Source organism: Silene latifolia, chromosome X (genome assembly GCF_048544455.1).
Source record: "Silene latifolia isolate original U9 population chromosome X, ASM4854445v1, whole genome shotgun sequence".
Taxonomy (NCBI): domain Eukaryota; kingdom Viridiplantae; phylum Streptophyta; class Magnoliopsida; order Caryophyllales; family Caryophyllaceae; genus Silene; species Silene latifolia.
This window is the reverse complement of record NC_133537.1, coordinates 11,628,919-11,650,312: the sequence shown is the minus strand read 5'-3', so window position 1 is coordinate 11,650,312 and position 21,394 is coordinate 11,628,919. Positions and strand designations below refer to the sequence as shown.

Sequence of the window (21,394 nt, the reverse complement as noted above, 5' to 3'; positions counted from 1 at the left end):
GATATGAACCTTGATGAAATGATCTAACATGTGAATATGGCTGCTTGTTCATGCCGTCAACCCAAAGTGTAGCTTCTGAAGTCTGTATATGTTCTTCATAACAGCTATGTATAATTCATGATTTTTCTATTGTGCAACCAGGTCTACGTCAAGAACACACACTTGGCTTATCGTCGTTCCAGAATAGTTACCTCTAGCACGGTAGAGGTAAACCCTTTGATAGTTCCATTTCCATTATTAGAGTTAATTTAATGATGAATAATAATAAATATGGATTTTTTTTTTGGAATGTGTTTATAGTTGTCCAAAAAAAAAGTGTTCTTGCTTTCGTCCTTTCAGGTTCGCTGAGTTTACCACCGTCGGCTCTACTGGAGTTGTAGTTTACTCAAGTTTTCAGCTAATTAACATATGTGCTTCTGGTTTCTTACGCGTTACCGTTGCCATGTATCATCTTACGCGTTACCGTTTGGAGAAGATGATACAGCATGCAAATTGGCGTTCAAATTAGTTGAGAAATTTGAAGAAGTATGACGTGGAAGAGATGATTATTACGCAGCTTATGGACTCCAACAAGGCCCATACTTTTGGATCGCTACAAAGCGAGATGCAGAGCAATTCGGATGTACACCAACCTGTAAAAAGGTTCCGTATGCATTGAAGAAAGCAGGGACAAACCTTGTTGCAAACGATGATATATGTATGTATAGCTACATAAATATTGCATTATGAACAACAAGCAACGATAATAGAGTGGCCAAATAGTATGAAATTACTCTTCAAGTTCGCATACGTAATGATAAACTACATTCTTAGTTTTCTTAGGCATTAGTTGATTTAAACATTCTGCCTCGTACATTAAGAAAAATAATTAGCATGTAATAACTAAGTGATACATTCAAAGCAATCCAATTACCATTATACGCCGCTATAAAAGCTTCCGCAACAAAACACGTGATACCTTGGATCTCCGCGCGCATCGTGCACGGATAAACGACTAGTATATTCAAAATAATTATCAAAATCCTTAGCCAAAAAATATCCGATCAAGTGAATCTGAAAATTTGTTAATATGAAGTTGAATATTTCCATATTTGATTAAGTGTTCGATGTGATAATGTTAAATGTTTTCTTCGGTTTGCTCGACTCATCAATTCAGTAAGAGTACATGCATGTTGTTGATATCGATTTGTAATATTTTATGGGATTAATGATAATTTTCGTGTGTTTGAGACTTCTTAGTTTCAATTTGTTTTCGTTAATTAAAGTCTTCTAATTTTTTTTCAAAATATTTAATTTAAATGTTTTCGCTTTATTAATTTTCTAAAGAGAGATATTTTTTTCCGTTTTGTGCAATAATTAGTCCAATTAAATTGTATTCAACGTATTTCAAAGATTATACTTTGTTAATGTTCTCAAGATTTTCACGTTTGTACATAAAGTGAATGATGGATTGATAATATCATCTGATCCTTGAAATTTTTCTTTGAATCATTTTTTTTTTGTAATTTTATTTCGTTTTTTTTTTTCAAAAATTATTTGATATATAATGTATGGTTTTTAATGTAAGTATAATATAACGATAAATAATAATGAAGAGATGAGAAGTGTGGTAGCAAGAGTCTTAATTAATTCTTTAGACAACATGGGGGACCCCACATAAGGAAAAAAAAACCAACAACCAATAGAAATCTTTTAAAAAACCCAACTTTTATACTATGTAGATTCTCTACATCTCGATTATTGTTTACGATTGATTAAAATACTCCTAACAACGAATACAAAAGGTAAACAAATGACTACGATGCAGCATAAAAGTTAATAAAATTCTATTTGTGCGTATTCCTAAAGGCAAAGTGAGAGTGGACACCTTCCTTACATCTGAAAGTTCACAAGACATACAAAACAACAATTCTCACCCATTTTGCAGAGACACTGAATGTCCTATCAAACAAGGAGACCACTTCGATGCAGAGTTTCGACAGATAATTCCCCGGAATTATTATGTAAGTAGCCATATCCCCTATATATTAAAAGAATAGGAAAAGCTTCAAGTTTTCCCGCTTAAAACACATTTTCTATTTTTGATAAAATTTCTTATTTAATTTCCTATTTTGATATAATCCTTTATTTAAAATTTGTCTCCAAGATTTTTGTGATAAAAAATCCATTCTTTGTATGCTAAATCGTAGCTAAAAGATATGTTAATTAAAAATTTATAAACAATTTAATTAATTTTGTTTAAAAATATATACATTTCATGAATCAATTTTTTTGATTAGTTTCTGTTTTATGGTTAATTTTTTTTTCTAAAAATAAAAACTTTATAAATACCGTGCATTTATTGCTCGTGATCTAAACTAATTTTTTTCCAATCAAATTGCACAAAACCTTATAAATATTGCTCTAACTCTAACTTAATCTACATAGTATAAAAGCCAGGTTTTTTAAAGGCTTCTGATTGACCGATAAAATTTAGAAAATTAGCTTTGTATGAGTCCCCTTATGTTTTACATCTCATTTAATTACCCTCTTCCCTCTCTAATAGATTGCTACTCATATTCTGATTATTCAATTGTCAATTCTTAATTACTCAAATTTAATAATTAGTGATAATAATTGTAAACCAGTTATCACTTTCCAACCCACTTCAAATAATCTTCTTGACTTTAATTTTAGCAAGTCACATGTTACATAAAAAAACAAATTAAAAGAAAAATAGTTTCATGTTCAAAGAAAATGATGTTTAAAAAAGAAGTACGGAGTATAGTAAATAAATATAAATTCCTTAAAAAATAATATCTTAATAAAAAAAATACCAGCTATCTAAAAATATTATGTGTATAATTGTTTTGCGGAAATAAATCTTAATCATTGGGAATACATTTATCGAGCTATTTAAAAAAGTTAAATCACCATAATAATTATAATTATACTATTGAATCAAAAACTGTAGATTTGAAGGTTTTCGGAAAAAAAAATATTGAAAAATCTTTTAAAAAGAAAAAAATACGAGTAACACTTAATGTAGAAGTGAAGATTTTCGGGGGGGGGGGGGGGGGGGGGTCGTGGTGGGGAGGAATTACGAATAATCCTTTAAAAGAAACATAAAAAAACACCTTAATGAATATACTAAAATATAACAAATAAGAAATAGTCAAATAAGGAGCATATTAGATCTAGAAAAATCTTGGAAAAAACGTATTGACAAAATTTAAAAATCGAAAAAAATATGCACTTTGACATCGACCAAGCGAATAAAAGAACCCAGATAGTATAATTTTTTAATCATACTTACATGAATTTCTTCTACTTATAATCTTCAATTAACTCTAATATTGACATTAAATTTATTAAATTCGATTCTAAAAGGCATTAAAGATTAAAGAATACGTATATTGATGTAAATTGTCGATGAGGCGGAAAATTAGTGAAAAATTTATCTTTTTCCCGATAGAGATCGGAATAAGAGGTGAAAAGTGTGAGGATGATACTTGAGAATGGGTAGGATCACAAAAAGAAGAAAGATGATGATGAACAAAGATTAGTTTAAAGGAGCTTAAAAATATAAGAGGTGACTGATGAGGAGTGCGGCAGAACTTTAAGATAGGGTTAGAGAGCCACATGAAATGGGACGAGGGGGTAAAATGAGTGAGGAGGTGGTTGGGTAGGGTTAATTACTTAAAACATATTTTTGGTTATGTATAATTTGTTTAGCTTTTAAGTTTTGGTGGGTTTATCCGTTTATATGTCAAAATCAGAATTTATAGGTAGATGTACGAACTTACGGAGTACGATAGTAGTGAATAATATGGGATATGGTAGTTTTTGTGAAGCGATTTTGCCCGATAAGACAGTTTTATTGTCTAAAAATACAAATTATTTATTAGCATTAAATAAAAAGTTTTCTAATAAAAATAGACCGTTTACAATATGATGTCATACTATTCTATAATTCGTGTAAGAGGCATATTTGTCATTTTGTGAAAAGTTATTTACCTGATATGGAAATAGATAACGAATGAATAATATACTTAAAATAAAAGCAGATAACAAATGATCCGGCCGGAGGGAATAATAGTTTTGGACTCATATTTTAGTCGTATGTGCATTTAAAGAAGTGAGAATGTCGGCCCAATTACAATTTAGGCACACTAAGATTGTTGGTCTAAATATTATAGGAGTATAATTTATAAATGTACATTTATTTTAACATGTCGAGATAATATAAAGTTACTTTCACTCTCGTCGTCCCTCCATTTTCTTTGTTCTTTATATCAGTTTAAATGTATTAAAACCATGTTATATTCATTAGATACTTTTAATCAATTAATTGATCATGAATTTAAAATTCATTTTATAAACATATACTTATATTTTATTTTTATCTTTACCGCTGGCAAAAAAAAAAACTTATATTTTGCTTGAATATTTTCTCATTGTTGTTTGTTTTGCAATGTCAATAAAAAAAGTCAAGGATAATCATACCCATTTAAGTGCTCTTATATACAATGATAAATTAATAACGCATATTATTAATTACGACCTGTGTATTTTCTGCACGGGTTTAAAACTAGTTTTGTTGATAAATCAGGGTTCCATGACCCTTCTTGTGAGAGTGGTGAACCAAGTCAGTGGACGTGAACTTACATGCATCGTTGTGAACTTCGACACCTATTACGATCGTGATGCTCTAAAAGCCAATTAAGAAGCTATTGAATTACTTCATTCGTCTTAATCATTTATTTATCTTTAATATATAAGGTATATAAATGAATGAGACGGAGGAAGCTGAGTATATGAGGTTGAGTTGAACAATTTATGTTTGTAGAGTTCATTATATGTATATTTCGCATGAATGTACCTTTCAAAGTTGATTGTGTGACATTTCCGACAAGATACGGTTAATAATTTTATATCGTTTTTTACTTTGTTTTGAGATTGATATCCCTTTTAGTATTCTTAATTCATTAATTAAGTAGTCTATTTGTATAAATTCCATTCTCTTAGTATTTGTATATGTGGTTTACATCGACAAAGTTAATTTATTTATCTCATTATATGTAGTCACTAGTATTGGTACTCGGCCCCGCTCGGGTTGCCTTTATTTACCATTAAAATTTATTTTCAATTAAATAAAACTACTTTAAAGTTGTATAACTCATAAATTTATCATTAATATATTTTTTTATGACATATCTTAAAATTACGATGAAATAAATTATGAGACAAATTTACTACTCCCGCTATTAATAGTTTACTTAAATCGATTGGTTAGCTAATTGTTCATATATACTTTCTTTTGTTGTTAATATTGTTATTTTTATTATATTTGTTATTACTACTATTACTTTCACTAGTCCCGCCATAATTATTGTTACGTAATTATTGTTACTTTCACTACTGCCGCATTAATATTGATAATTTCGCTACCCCCGTTGCTACTTCTGTTACTTTCACTACTCCCGTTGGCTACTAATATTGTTACTTTGACTATTCAAATGAGTGATATTATCATATTACTATATCCAATACTACAATTCTTTTCATTACTGACATAATTACTTTTGCTATTTACGCATGCAATTTTAAGAGCTTTATATATTTATATAAATATATTACATATATGCATTAAATCAAATTGAAATAATTATGAAATATTACATTTTTTTTGGAATTCTAGCTTGATTTATTTATCTTTTAATTGTTTCCAAAATATAACATACTTATACTTATATTTGTATGTTAAATAATTAACATCTTTATACTAATTAACACCATAAGTGGGACATGTTTATTTTAAGAAAAATTACCATACTATGGTGTTCTCTAAATTTATACTTCAACCAAAACTATATAATATTTACATTGAGGTTCCTTGGTCAGGTGACTCAGGTCTATAGTCTATCACACAACGCTATCGATTAAAAACTTTATATTATAATTAATCGCAATTTATTTTCGCAATACGTATTTTACTCATCTCAGTACTTTTTGCGCAAAACTTTCCATTATCATACCTCTACCTAAAAAACTCTAAACCTAATTCTTTCAATTCATAACCCAACAACCTCTTAAATTAATCATCTTTTTTCCAATTGTCGTCGATAATTTGAATTTAAAACTTGTATTTTGTTTGTTAATTGCAAATTATTCATGGATGAGACAAATCCGGAGAACGGGTATTAAGTAAGTGTATTGTTGGTGGCTGCTACATGAATTTTCCTCTGAATCAAAACACTGGTACACATAATTAAAAGGTAAGATATAGATTTGCAGAGAATGGATGATGTGCGACGAGGGTCATGATTCCAAATAAATTCATGGTCAATCATACCTAATGCTAATACTAAATACTTTAAAAATGCTCAAAAAAAATCAAACTGAAAAGCAAAGTTACTGCGTGATTTTTCTTCGCCCATGAACAATCCACCATACTTTATGCAAATTGTTGGTGGTGCTGGTGATGGATGGGGGTGGGGCTGGTGGTTGGCCTAGGGTGCATGGTGGGAAGGTGGGTGAGGGTGGGGTTATCGTACGGCATGCTCATGAGTTTTTTTCTCTATGCAGTATAATGAGAAATTAGATAGGAGAGAATATGAGGAGGGTAAAAGGGTCAAAAGTACTGCAATGATAGTATAGATTTATTTATTTACATCGAAGTCTCTTGGTTTGAGGATTATAGTATTGATGATAGTATTGATTAATTGATTGATTAATAACCTAAATAAATTACGATATTTTGTTGCAAGTTTTTATCAAGTACATTTTTCTATCGCAGTGCCATATTTATCATTTATCCTTTTAAAGGCTTGAGACGACAACTACCTTCATATCCCGAACTTCGTTTATGGCTCTCTTTTCACGCAAATTTTCCATGCTGGATTGCGCTTGTGCGATTGTGCGTAGTTAATAGGGTTGCTTTTTACCTTAAAAGGTTTGAAGATCGAATGCATGTAGCCTTACTCTTTTTGTGGATGTATAAAATGTTGTTAAGGGGAATAATAAGCAAATAAAATAACTAATCCAAGTCTAAACATCCACTTAAGTCCGCCCAAGGCCGGCTATCCAAACCTCCTTAACGTCTTCGATCCCACTAACAATTTAAGTCATTAGATGCATCATCTTCACCCCCACGTAATAAATAATAACGAGAAGACCTCTTATGTGACAATTTACGAGATAATGAACTAACAATCACTTGTTACACTCCCTCATCGATATATATATATTTACTAGATTCTTTTCGATACTAACGAGATTTAAACTCAGGTCATGAGCACCACCTTTTATGACTTTTACCAACTAAGCAAATTGAAGACATTTGCGTAATAACAACAATAGTGAAAGTATTAGTTGTACCCATTATAGTTATGAATATGTCTCTTTTCAAGAATTTCATAACTAGCACTAATTAAAGTAACATTAGTAGCAATATGATTTGACTCCTTTCTTCTCCCTTTCCCTTTCCTTTCCCCTCGACCAACTTATAACAATTTTTTTTTTTTAAAAGAGAACAAAATGCTCATAATGATTTCACCTGTATATGAGAGTAATTTCGTAATTTTTTGCGATACAAGCTAGGAAACATTGACACTTCTACCATCTAGCGTGTACGTGTCCGTCACCGACGCTTGCAGGACACACAAAAATACGTGTCGGGCACTTAGCACACCGTATCTATTTTTTTAAAAATATTTTTAAAGTTTGGACATTCCGTAGACACTCGAGAACACTTTAGCATAATATAAATATCATATGATGTAATTTAACGGCGCTTCATGTTAAAATTATGATTATCTTTTGCATACATGACATGTTTTTTTGTGTATGCTAAATATGAGTTATTGTTAATCTAACCGTTAGTAAATTATCATATACGGTTTTTAAATATAATTTAAATTTGGTTTTGATTAAAAAGTTAATATAAAATACCTTTACAAAATTAAACTGTACTTTTATATACTATAAAATAAAAAAAATATATTTTTTAATTTTATAAAAGACTTATAGTATGTTAACTTGTTAAGTGTTCTACATTTTATGGAATGCGGTGTCACATCTCACGTCGAGTCGTGTTCGTGTCCATATCTTTTAGTAATTTCGAACACCTTCCGACACTCACAAAGTCACAAAGACCGTTCTCCTCCCTTCTCCCTCTCCTTCCTCTTCACCTCGACCAGCTCGTGACGATCTCAACTTCTCTCCTTTTTCTCTTCTCTCTCTAATGACAATCATGACTCCCGCTCCTGTCGACGTACGCTTTCTCTCTCTATCAATCTTCGCATTTCTACTTTAATTTGATTTTGATTCTGATTTTGTGTTGATATGATTGCGATATTATCCACTGCAATTTTAGTAATTTGAGATTAGGTTTCGTTAATTTAGCTTAACTAGGGTTTTAATTTGTTACGCTGATTGTTAATTTTGCAGCGGCAGGGTGATGAAGAGATGCTCATGCCGCATTCCGAAATTGCTGATGATAATCAACCTATGGAAGGTCGCATTTTTAATTTCCCTTGCATTTTCTGTGTTCTGTTGTAGATTGATCTCGTCGCGACTCGGTTTGTTTGATCTAATTGAGTCTCTTGTGTTAGTGCGATTGAGATTTGTTAGGTTAATTGATTAGGGGTGTCTGTTAGAGACGTTCTTCTGATTGGTTAAACACTCACTTATTTCTATTAATATATAAATGACCGTCTCACATTGGAAGACCGTCTTACACAATTAGGGGAGTGTCTCTTGAACGTCCCTGTGAAAAATATCAGTTGATACACTAAACACTACCTAAAAAAAGAAATAAAGGAATAATTATCCATTATGGGATACATTTTGAAAGAATATCAATGATTAGACTGTGTGAAAAATATCAGTTGATAAGACTGTGTGATTTGTCAGTTACGCCCAATCACTTGTTTACCTCTGATTAGAATATCCCTCACGAAGAATAACAATGGGAAACAATGATTGGGACGATGGGAACTAAAAACTGCGTAATGAAGTAAAGTCAAATAATAACTGTCCATTATGGTGAAGTTTGGAAATAACATTATTGCTAGATTTAGTGTAGAACTGTTGATTAGGTTATTAACTGTATGATTTCTGTTGGTAGTTGTTGCGCAAGCGGAACCTGCAAATGCCGTGGAGAATCCACCTGCAGAGGAACCTCCAACGTCGAGGTTTACTTGGAAAATTGAGAATTTCACCCGGCTAAATACCAAGAAGCATTATTCTGAAGTTTTCTTTGTCGGTGATCATAAATGGTACACTGCAAAGTTTTCAAGTGATTCTGTTGTGTTGGTAGTAAAGGAAAGTTGTGTATTGGACTGTTAAGGTAGTCGCTAATTGTCGAATCGTGTCTTGGACTGTGCAGGCGGATACTTATTTTCCCTAAAGGGAACAATGTGGACTATTTGTCAATGTATCTTGATGTTGCTGATTCTCCTAGTTTGCCTTATGGGTGGAGTCGGTATGCACAGTTTAGCCTGGCTGTGGTGAATCAAGTTCATAACAAGTATACCGTGAGAAAAGGTATCCACTTTTTTGTATATGTTACCGTTCTTTATGTCTTATCCGTTATTCAACCGTTTCTCTGGGCACATGACGAAAGCTAATGTGATCCTAGCTACACATTTTTCATGACCTGCTTGCTAAGGTGCTCTTATGATATTTTTTGAAAGAATGATTTGTGTAATTGTACTAATGTAAATGTACTTCATCTCTTTCAACTAAGTATTTGGTAGTATTAGCCAGTTTGTGCAGACATCTTGACTGCTCTGTGAAAACATTTTTGTGCATGGAGGTTGTAATTAAATGCCAATTGAAAATCTGCAGATACCCAACATCAATTCAATGCTAGGGAAAGTGATTGGGGCTTTACTTCGTTTATGGCTTTAAGTGAGCTTTATGACCCCGGTAGAGGGTATCTTGTGAACGATACTGTTATTATCGAGGCTGAGGTTGCTGTTCGCAAGATCGTAGACTATTGGTCCTACGACTCAAAGAAGGAAACTGGATTTGTTGGACTTAAGAATCAAGGAGCAACGTGCTACATGAATTCTCTTCTTCAAACGCTTTTTCACATTCCTTATTTTCGAAAGGTTTGTTGAGGCCATTGGTAGTCTGTACCAACATGGTTTAGGGAATACAAATTTATTTTCCAGAGAGCTAATTGTGGTATTCATTGATACTCAGGCTGTATACCATATGCCTACAACTGAAATTGATATGCCATCAGCAAGCATTCCTTTGGCTCTTCAGAGTTTGTTTTACAAGCTGCAATATAGTGACGGCAGTGTTGCAACAAAAGAGTTGACCAAATCTTTTGGCTGGGATACTTATGATTCTTTCATGCAGCATGATGTGCAGGAGCTTAATAGGGTTCTTTGTGAAAAGCTTGAAGATAAAATGAAGGTGCTGTTTTTGACCAAAATATTTTCATGTTCGTTTCACGGTTCAGTTTTAGGTTTTTTGATTATTTTTTTTATGGCAGGGTACCGTTGTTGAGGGTACCATCCAAAAACTGTTTGAAGGTCATCACATGAACTACATCGAATGTGTAAATGTAGATTACAAATCTACTAGGAAGGAGTCCTTCTATGGTAAGTTATTTGCTGAAATATCATCATGTAGAAACCTCTCTCAAAATCTTTGGAGCTTGGGTTGAGGTGGTCTGAATTCACAATTTTGATTTGTAGATCTACAGCTTGACGTTAAAGGATGCCGTGACGTGTATGCTTCTTTCGATAAGTATGTGGAAGTTGAGAAACTGGACGGTGATAACAAGTATCATGCTGAGCAATATGGTTTGCAGGTGAGGAGTTTTCATAGTGTTATATATCCTTCTTGGTTTCAAAGCATAATGTATTGGCATACACGTAGATTGTATCTATTACTTATTTTTAACTTGTACATGTTTCTTCTTCTATAGTTTTGGAATTTTCTGCAATGGCGTCATCTCCTTTGGCGCCCTTATTTTGATAAATGTTCTCTTTTTAAATTCAAAATGTAGCTTCAACATGTTTAAGTAGCTTCAACATGTTTCAGCCATCAGGGGGAGGTACACATTTTCATTGCTTGTTTGGCTTTGGTTATTTCAGGACGCTAGGAAGGGTGTCTTGTTCATTGATTTCCCCCCGGTGCTTCAACTGCAGCTCAAAAGATTTGAATATGATTTTATGCGTGACACCATGGTGAAGGTTGGTCAAAGCAAACTCTCTTATATAGGATAATTTGAAATAGCATATTATGATTAGATGTATACTGTTCTATCTTGGGTGTATGCTATCTGTTCACTCATAGTTTTTTGGGCTTTTCATTTCAATTGCATTCAGTTTCATGTATTTCTTATTGCTGATTTTTGACTTATTAGTGAATGTTTTTGACTTCAATATGAGTCTCACTTGCGTTTTATGACCCTCTGTAGATCAATGATCGCTATGAGTTTCCTCTCGAACTTGATCTTGATCGTGAAAATGGCAAATATTTATCTCCTGATGCTGATAGAAGTGTACGCAACTTGTATACTCTCCACAGGTATGGGTGATCATTTGAATATTTTTGATGCTATTGTTTACTTAGGAAGGAGATTAGCTAAACTATGCTCGACTTCAAGAAGAATCGTCTACATGAATGGCTTGCCACATGGTAGTAGTATGTCATATGAGATAGTGACAATATATGGGATATACTAATATCACTTCTCAAGAGGTGAAACTGATGCATTATTATAATTAAAGATGGTTGATTCTTCCAAATGTTATATGCAGTGTTTTGGTCCATAGTGGTGGGGTGCATGGTGGACACTATTATGCTTATATACGGCCAACACTTTCGGAACAGTGGTATGCATCTGCCTGTTGTTTATTATTTATTTATCATGAGTTTTGGAAATCAATTTTCTTTTATTGGTAATATTGACAGTATAGTATATTGAACTATGCCGTTTACTTTAATGTCAGAAGGTGTCGTTTTATAGACGAGGAGAAAGGAAAGAAAGTAATAAGGGGGTGGCAAGATGGCTTAAAACCAGTCAAAGTTCCCCTCATATATTAGTTGTACAAGAAGGCACCTTTTTTAAAGTACCCCATGTTTACAGTTGGAAAGGAGGATAAACTTTTTTTTTCCAACAAGGGCAATCATCTCCCCGCTCCCGCCCCCTCTCGCTCTCTCCCTCTCTGCCATCCACAACCTTTTTCACCTTCACCTTATCTGTCCTCGGACTACACACTGGTTGCCGGCCACTCATCTTTGTAACACAGGTTAACAAGCTCTTAGAAGGGAAGTTGGTGGAACTGGCAATAAAGGTGAGTTAAGGGTGGAGGAGGCGGGTAGGCCATACGCGTAGAAGGTGGCGGAATGGAAATGGGAATGGATGGGGGTAATCAAGGAGACTGAGGAGGGTATAGGGGGCAGGGTGAGGTTAGAAGCATGGGAGGAGTATGGGGTAGTGGCGCTGGGTTGGTTGTAAAGATAAATGCAGTAAGTTGACTGGGGGATGAGCAAGTAGGAGCAACGGTAGAGGCAGGACAGTGTTTATGTTGTTACGAAAGTGCGGTATTTTTGATAGTAGATTGTTTGTGGGTGTTGACGCTACTGTTCATGATGACGGTGGATCCATCAATTGAAAGTTTGAAACCTTAGATTGACTATGACTGAAACTCTAGGGCGACACTTTTGATAATAGATTACTGAATCTTAAACGCTGCTTAACAGGCACATCAGTTGTTGGTTCAGATGCTGTTTTGTTGAATGTTTTTGTGACAAGTCTGACTACTTGCTAGTGATATAAACTGCGGTTCCTCTATCTTTCTAGTTTTCACAGAGATTTTGCCACTGTTTTAAATCCTTAGTGGTGCTATTCAGGTATAAATTTGATGATGAGCGAGTTACAAAAGAAGATATGAAAAGAGCTTTGGATGAACAGTTTGGTGGTGAAGAGGAGGTATGATTATTTAGGGTTAGGATCATCTAGAGTTGTAAAACAATTATATGGTAGAGTTTCCTGAATACGGTATTAAAGTTTTCTCATTCTTATGTTTAACTACTCATAAGTCATATCACCATCTATTGTTCTTTTACTACTATTTATGGTGAACTCCGTCAACTCCACCAAAAATGAACTCTAGATGTTCTCAACACGATGTTTAGCATTGTCTAGTTATGAATTTTACAAACGTGATTCATTTCATGTTTTTATTATTTTTGCCGCAGTTGCCACAAACAAATCCTGGTTTCAATAACCCTCCCTTCAAATTCACAAAATATTCAAATGCCTATATGCTTGTGTATATACGTGAAAGTGACAAGGACAAGATTCTGTGTAATGTGGACGAGAAGGACATTGCTGAACATCTTAGGGTAAGACTATAACTTTGCTATGCTTTTCGTTTGCTTTCTAGATGCAACGTTTACAATAAACCTACTATTGCATTTGCTTAGGAGCGTTTGAATAGAGAACAAGAAGAAAAGGAGTTTAAGAAGAAAGAGAAGGCAGAGGCACACCTGTACACTATCATAAAGGTGATTGCGTTTTTGTAAAAATTGTGTCTTTGTTTGGTCTTTGTCCATTTTCTACCCAGGTTTTGACGCGTACTTTTCCATTTGAAGGTTGCACGTGATGAAGATCTCAGTGAGCAGATTGGAAGGGATATTTATTTCGACCTTGTTGATCATGATAAAGTTAAATCTTTTCGTATACAGAAGCAAATGCCATTTAACCTTTTCAAGGTGCCACTTGAATTATTTATTGGTCGCCGTTAATTTTAGTTTGCAAATTACTCTTTGTTAGTGCTTTTTATCTCAGCTCCACTGCAATACTGGAGGAACTTACTTAAAGTTTAATCTTTTACCCAGAATAATTCGTGATAGTTTTAAGATTCGTAGCTTTGCCAAATGCCGATACAGTGTGATTTTATGCTCCCTGTCTAAGCAAGTATTTTTATGGTAGTTGAACGTATATTGTTTATATTCATTTATCAGCAAGTTGAAATTCATTCTCTTTTTCCTAAATTTCTAAAAGGCTGTGTCCATCACTTCGTCTCTGGTAATCTTGGCCAATTACTTGATTTTATAACAAATTGCTTGTACATATGAGGATTTCATGCATATGAATGTGTTTCATGGTTATTTAATGTGCAGGAAGAGGTTGCTAAAGAGTTTGGTATCCCGGTACAATTACAACGATTTTGGCTGTGGGCAAAGCGCCAAAATCACACTTTCCGGCCGAATAGACCTTTGACGGCATTGGAGGAAGCCCAGACTGTAATTTCTTTAGACCCTATACTTCCAGTTACAAGTGCATAATTTTTTTCCCGGCATTTAATGTGGATGTGTTGAACTGTTGAAGGTGGAATGAATGTTATGTGCATTACTTTTTTTTATTTCTGTTATAAGTTGAAGAATCTTTATTTAAATCATCCCCATTCCCCCTTTACTACTAAGGGGGTGTTTGGTTCACGCGTGGGTATGGGTTTGGAATCGGGAATCATACATGGGTGGTATCGGGTTGGAACTTGATACCATACCTTGTGTTTGGTTCAATTTTGGGGGGTATGGGGTTATAAATTAATCAAAGCTAAAAACTCTTCAAAATATAATATTTTTAATAATAATTTTTTTATACTATTAAATCATGTAGAGAAAATTTAATGAAATAAATATATAAATTGATTTTTTTACAATTGTTTTTATCACCTTTTAATATTTGTAATTTGATACCATGGGTATCAATCTCATACCCACCCCCCTCCCTGGGTATGAGAAACCCATACCTCATGGGTTTGAGGTATGGGTATCAAACCTTCAATTTTGTCAACCAAACACATGGTATGGGTTTGGTTCATTCCAAACCCATACCTCATACCTATATTGGGTGAACCAAACACCCCCTAAGAGAAGAAAAATTCTCTTATTTTTCCCTCCAAATGCTTCTATCTAAATAAAGAAACAAGTAAAACTTTCTTTCTTTAAACTATTATCTTTTCATTAAAATATAATCTTATAATTAAACTTTAACCTTATAATTAAATTCAAAATTATGATTTTTTCACGAAAATAAAATAAAATAAAATTGATGTTAAATTATAAACACTATAAGTTGATAAATTTTTCATTAAATGCAACAATTATGACTTTAGAGAATAACTTGAGTACTTGACACATACTTACCATTAACTTTGTGACAAAAAAAAATTCATTAAAATAATTGGAGAATATTTACAAAATGAAATCTTTAATTTTATGGTAAAAAAATATAGATTTCATAAAAATACACCTTTCATAACTTTAGTTTTCCATTATAAATAAACCCTACAAAATAAATACTCTATATATACAGCGTATTGCACGGTATCTATACTAGTTATAAAATGAAAGGGATTTTGTTTGATGAGTTTCTATTGTGGTCAACTTTATTACATCACAGGCTGAAGCGGGTTAGTGATCAAATGAAGCATGCTTTGCCATTTGAGCCTTTTAGGCAGGTGATGCTTACATCTTTTGCTTTCCATTGCCTGCAGGTTGGACAGCTGAGGGAAGTGTCAAATAAGGTTCAGAATGCAGAACTGAAGTTGCTGTTGGAAGTAGAGCTTGACTGTGTAAGTATAGTTAAAGAAGCATAATCACTTCATCAAGCATTTGCAGTTGCGCTAGTTATATGTGTTGCTTTATTATATTGCAGGATTTACGGCCCATCGCACCTCCAGAAAAGACGAAGGATGAAATTTTACTGTTTTTTAAGCATTATGATCCTGCAAAAGAAGAGCTACGGTACTATCTCATATAGTTGAGAATCCTTTGGTTGTCTAGTACTGTTGTACAAAATTTACTTTGCATATATCTATTTGTTTTATGTATCTGCAGTTATGTGGGAAGACTTTTTGTCAAGGCTAATGGTAAACCAGGAGAAATTTTGGGGAAATTGAAGGAAATGGCTGGCTACGCTGCTGAGGAGGAGATTGAGTTATTTGAGGTTAGATGTCCACAATCTTATATAATAGATAATTTAGTGTGATGTAGTTTTGATATTAAATATATTGACTTCAGGTTTATTTTGGATGGTGCACATACTAACAATGTTGTTACTTTCTTGGTTTTGAAGGTTTTGTTCTGCTTTTGTTTTGTTAACCTGTGAATATACTATCTGCAGGAAATTAAGTTTGAGCCAACTGTGATGTGTGAACATATTGATCTGAAGCTTACGTTTCGGGGTAGTCAGGTGGAGATCTCTTATACTCCGCATTTATTTATTTATTTATTTATTCAACCACTCTTTTACACTGATAACCACTGAAAATTTTACTAATTTATTTCAACTTTTATTGTTTTCACTTACCAGCTTGAAGACGGAGATATAGTTTGTTTCCAGAAAACTCTACCAGCTGAAACTGCAGGAAAATACCGCTATCCTGTTGTCCCCTCATTTTTAGATTATGTGCAGAATCGCCAAGTATGATCCCTAGTTTACTCTGTATATTTATTAATTTTTGAAGCCACCGAACTTGGATCCAGTTTGTTTTTGTATGTCCTGCATTCTCGTATCTTGGAATGCAGTCCGTTTCATTATAGACGGCCACTATCCGTCTATAGCTATAGACGGATAGTGGCCCTCTCACAAAATTAAAGTGGGAGGGCAAGTGGGGGTATCCATTTCCCACCCACTTGCACTACCCACTTTCATTTGTGAGAGGGACACTATCCGTCTATTGCTATAGACGGATAGTGTCCGTCTATAATGAGAATTTGTGTTTGGAATGTGTGTGAGGCATGCACTTTTGGTGTCTCTTAAAATGCTGGGGAATACTTTTATAATAGATATTGTTCTAATCAAAATTTGGCAGAAAGTTTGTATTTTGCATCTTTGCTGGTTTTTAAGAGAGTTACGAGTTTTCTTGTAAATTAATTTGAATTTCATAGGTGGTTCACTTCAGATCACTGGAGCGACCCAAGGAAGATGACTTTTGCCTGGAGTTGTAAGTTACACACCTGCCTTTTGGAGCATTTGCCTTTGTGTACGCTAGGTTTTAATACAGATTTACGTGGATAGTGGATAATAAATCCTGTTAATTGGTTACGTTCTTTTTACTGTCTCGGTCTTGTCCATGAATTGTAGATCAAGACATCATACATACGATGATGTAGTGGAAAGAGTGTCTCGCCAACTTGGCTTGGATGATCCGTCAAAAATTAGGCTTACTTCTCACAACTGCTACTCTCAACAGCCAAAGCCACAACCTATTAAATATAGGGGTGTGGATCACTTGACAGACATGCTGGTCCACTACAATCAGGTATTTAGCTTTATTGCCTTGGATATAATCATTGTTCCCATGTTCCCTGTATGAGTTGTTTCAGTATTCTCCACCTTCCGTACAAATCTGCAGACTTCCGACATACTCTACTATGAAGTTTTGGACATACCATTACCAGAATTACAAGGCTTGAAGACACTCAAAGTTGCTTTTCATCATGCTTCAAAAGATGAAGTCAGTTTTTTTTATGAAAACACATCACAATTTTTTTTTTTGGTTGGTATCTCTTATTTCATGATATTTGGGTGCCTTTTGTCATCAGGTTGTTATTCATACTAGACTACCAAAAAACAGTACAGTAGGGGATGTTCTTAATGACCTGAAAACAAAGGTAAATGCTTTGTCTCATGTTGCTGTGTGTGGTTTGGTGGGTTGCAGTATTTGCCGACTTGCCGTTTTCATACTTTGTAGTTTGTAGTAATTCGTTTGTTTTACTATTATATTCATATCAAGTTGGTGTCATTGGCCCTCCCAAGATTTTTTATTTACTAAGGTGTACGACAATGTGGTTAACAATTTGCAAGCTTACTCTAATGTCTTAACATTAGTTGGCACAGCTCCTTCAAAATATGTGAAAGTTCACTCATCTTTACTGGAAGTCATCGCAATATGTAACTCGTGTCCTCTGCAATAGGTTGAATTATCACATCCTGATGCTGAGCTGAGATTGCTTGAAGTATTCTATCATAAGATCTATAAGGTTTGCTTAGTATTGACGATATTTATCATCCAATCTGAAATGTTTTGAGTATAGATTAATAATTCAATCTTGTTGTTTAATTGTTGGTTTCCGCAGATCTTTCCACCAAATGAAAAGATTGAGAATATAAATGATCAGTACTGGACATTGCGAGCAGAAGAGGTCAGTCCCTTTGAATCAATTAATTTCTCCAATGTGTATCGATGTTGTAATAAGACAGTCATTTGTTAGCTCAACTTAGCCTACATTGTAATGTAAAGAGGGTATCGAATAGCTCTTATCCATATCAAATTCATGATGTAATTGCTTATGATTTATCAATGATAATGGAGGCGCTTAAAGGTGCTTTTATGTTTAAAAAAAACGCACACCAAAAAAAAAAAAGATATTCATATCACTCTCATTCTTCTTTGTTTGTTGGTGCAACTTTTCCTAACTTCCATCCTTATGCACAGCTTACTTGTGCCCATGTTTTTGTAGCTCCTATTGAGATAATTTTACCATTGGCAACACTCTCATTGTGAAAACTATTCCATTTTTGGCTCTTTTCATTACTTAACTGTTATTGTAGATTCCCGAAGAAGAGAAGAACTTGGGTCCTCAAGATCGGCTAATTCATGTGTACCACTTTACTAAGGAGACAGCTCAGAACCAAACGGTAGCAATCTCACATTCGCAAACTATCGTGATAGACCTCCCTTATTTGTTAATTTTATGTTTTCAGATCTGTTGAACATTTTATTAAACAATTTTGTCATAACAGCAAATCCAAAACTTCGGCGAACCCTTTTTCTTGGTGATTCATGAAGGGGAAACCTTGGCTGATGTTAAAGGTAGGATTCAAAAGAAATTGCAGGTGCCAGATGAAGAATTTTCAAAGGTATGCCTTTTTCCGTATCATTACTATCAGTTAACACAATTAGAAATCTCAGTTCTATTGATGTTGCTTTTTCTTATAAAATCATCTTGTTCATTGCTTTGGTTGGCCAGTGGAAGTTTGCATTTTTGTCCTTAGGTCGTCCAGAGTATCTCCAAGACACTGACATCGTGTCCAGTCGTTTTCAGGTTCATAGCATTTCCCGCTATACGATGTCTATATATTATGTGCTTACAATACTTTTTCTCTCCCACTCCTGCTGTTAGAAATATTGTTCTGAGTTTTTGCCTTTGTTTTTCTTCAGAGAAGAGATGTATATGGTGCATGGGAACAGTACCTTGGATTGGAGCATCCAGATACTACCCCAAAAAGAACACTCACGGCGAATCAGGTGATAGTCTTTTTGTTGCTTGCTAGCTTGCTGCTTGCCCTCCGCGTGCCCATGACTTTATAAATGGAAGCGTTGTTCACTTCTTTGTGGTTGCTTTGGTTAAATAGCGTGTCCGGATGTGGTCTAATTCGAGGAATTAAACTAAGGCTGCCATTGTTATCTAGTTCCTTTGTCCAACTTGATAGTTCACACGTTCCATTTTGTTTGTCATAGTTAATAGTTTATTGTTTTTGGGCATGTTTCGTGTGGTGGAAATTGACCGTGCAACTCCCTAACCTGCTTGCATCATTGTTTACGTAAAAATCGAACTAAAAGTAAGGTTAACTATCTGCAAGAACAGAGGGAGGAATAATTTAGTTTGTTGTCTCTTTATAGGAGACAAATTATTTCCTGAATATGTGAATGAGCTCTGCTCTTCTAATGAACTGAAATCCTATTCAGAGCAAAAGTTGGGGTTGGTAAAAGTGATTTTGTCTGTTATTTGTAGCCTTTGTTTCTCTTTTGTGTTATCCCTTCGATATTTTTCATGTTGGTAGGATTTTGATTTTGCTTGTATGACAACAAAGATCCCTGCACTCCCTCCCCTCAATTTCTCTCCATCCTAGTTTAATATCTAAAAAAAGGAATTGCATCTCCCCTGTATCCCGTCCCTTCGTTTGTCTTCAATTCCAGATCCAGACAATTGTATGACCTGGTCTGAGTCCATGCTAAAATTTTATGACGTGTGAATAAATTTCAACTAAGCATTGTTTGGATAAGAAATTAGGAGGGAAGTGGAGGGGAGGGGGATGGATTTAAGGGAAGGGACTAGGGAGGAGTGGGAATGGAGTAACTAAGGGCATTATCCCTCAGGGCTCAGCCCAATCTAATATCCGTACCAGGAAAGTTACATGCCTCTCTTTTCCTCCCTTTCGTTCCTATCGGAACCTTCCATTCAACAAGGTGATAAAGTCCCGAAAGTGACATTTCTGAAATCCGAATTTAACAAAGTAAAATTTACCAAAATTTTCGGATACGAGGGTGGAAATTTCGATTAGGTGATCTGTTTAAATACATTTTAAGTGATACTTAAGACATTAGCTATATTGATGCTGAGTCAGTTACATATCTTCACAGTCGTCTTTGCTTGGCTTTTATTATCATATTATAAAGTTCATGCATCGGCTTTATTATTAATCATCTCCTTTTGTTATCAAATTGCAGAATCGCCATACTTTTGAGAAACCTGTAAAAATCTACAACTAGCATGATTTGGGGACTGGATTTTGTATGCTTGGACCGTCTCTGGTTCCCTCGACGGAGGTTTCGACATTCAATGTCGATTGCAGCCCCGTCAAGTTTTCAGATCTTCCGTTTTCTTTTAACGGAATTTGTTCCTATGGCTCTATGCCTGTGTATGTGTGTTGCCCTATGAAACTCACCCAGTTGTAACTTGTAAGTTAAGAAAACACAGTACATAAAATGAGATTTTGGTTAGGGATGTATACAGTATAGTCGGACCTATTCTGTTTATTTAGGCATGTCTAGTCTTTAGATTATGAGGGTTATGCGAGGGTCTTCCCATCGCTTCTATGATAATGTCCCCTCTTTTTTTTCGCTTTATTATTATTATTTCTCTTGTGAGGGAAGCTTGTCAGGATTGTAGCTTTTATGAGTAAACATTTTACTATTTACCGGTGCAAGAGACGGGTATGTTGTAAACTTGTAATGTTCTCTTCTTTGAATATTGTAAATCGAGTCATTAGTGATTTTTAGTCAATGATTCCTATGTTCTGTTCCATACTACAATATTGTCTGCATTTAGAGATGGGTCTCAGGATCGAGCCCATTTTCTCTCCATTTCCTCAAAAGAAATGGAGAGGCAAGTACCTATTAATGGCTCGGATCGTATATTGACAACATCTAACGGTTCTAAATTTACGCATAAAAAAAAAGGAAAATGAGGGTGAAAGTGGAAATTATTATTTAAAGAGATTGTGAGAGGAAATGGAGAGAAAGGAAATGGAGAGGATCTCCTTCCTCAGGATCATGTTTGGCAATAAAAACCTGTGTGTGGGAGCTCCTGCTCCAATAAGAGCTGTGACTTCGAAGGGTTTTTTCTATGCTAAGGAAACCCCGAA

The 21,394-nt window shown here is 34.3% G+C and overlaps 1 protein-coding gene across 1 annotated transcript; it reads left to right on the top strand.

The window, feature by feature from the left end:
- Positions 1–8,066: 8,066 nt before the first annotated feature.
- On the top strand, positions 8,067–21,042 carry LOC141622867 (ubiquitin C-terminal hydrolase 12-like). Its single transcript, XM_074438887.1, has 32 exons — positions 8,067–8,254; positions 8,431–8,497; positions 9,110–9,260; positions 9,371–9,528; positions 9,832–10,097; positions 10,192–10,410; positions 10,490–10,598; positions 10,695–10,810; positions 11,097–11,195; positions 11,423–11,532; positions 11,766–11,840; positions 12,862–12,940; positions 13,210–13,356; positions 13,438–13,518; positions 13,606–13,725; positions 14,137–14,259; positions 15,516–15,593; positions 15,677–15,765; positions 15,859–15,967; positions 16,145–16,213; positions 16,334–16,444; positions 16,912–16,967; positions 17,108–17,285; positions 17,379–17,480; positions 17,569–17,637; positions 17,941–18,006; positions 18,103–18,168; positions 18,578–18,664; positions 18,770–18,886; positions 18,997–19,071; positions 19,188–19,274; positions 20,478–21,042. The coding sequence occupies exons 1-32, from the start codon at positions 8,225–8,227 to the stop codon at positions 20,517–20,519; spliced, it is 3,351 nt and encodes a 1,116-aa protein (XP_074294988.1). The 5' UTR covers positions 8,067–8,224; the 3' UTR covers positions 20,520–21,042.
- The last annotated feature ends 352 nt before the right edge of the window (positions 21,043–21,394 follow it).

What these genes read in the sequence shown, in the direction of transcription:
- LOC141622867 (XM_074438887.1), top strand. Translation starts at nt 8,225, where the DNA reads ATGACAATCATGACTCCCGCTCCTGTCGAC. An exon ending in TAGGAAGGAGTCCTTCTATG is followed by an intron (nt 10,599 to 10,694) that starts GTAAGTTATTTG and finishes TTTGATTTGTAG; the next exon opens with ATCTACAGCTTGACGTTAAA. An exon ending in AACTTGTATACTCTCCACAG is followed by an intron (nt 11,533 to 11,765) that starts GTATGGGTGATC and finishes TGTTATATGCAG; the next exon opens with TGTTTTGGTCCATAGTGGTG.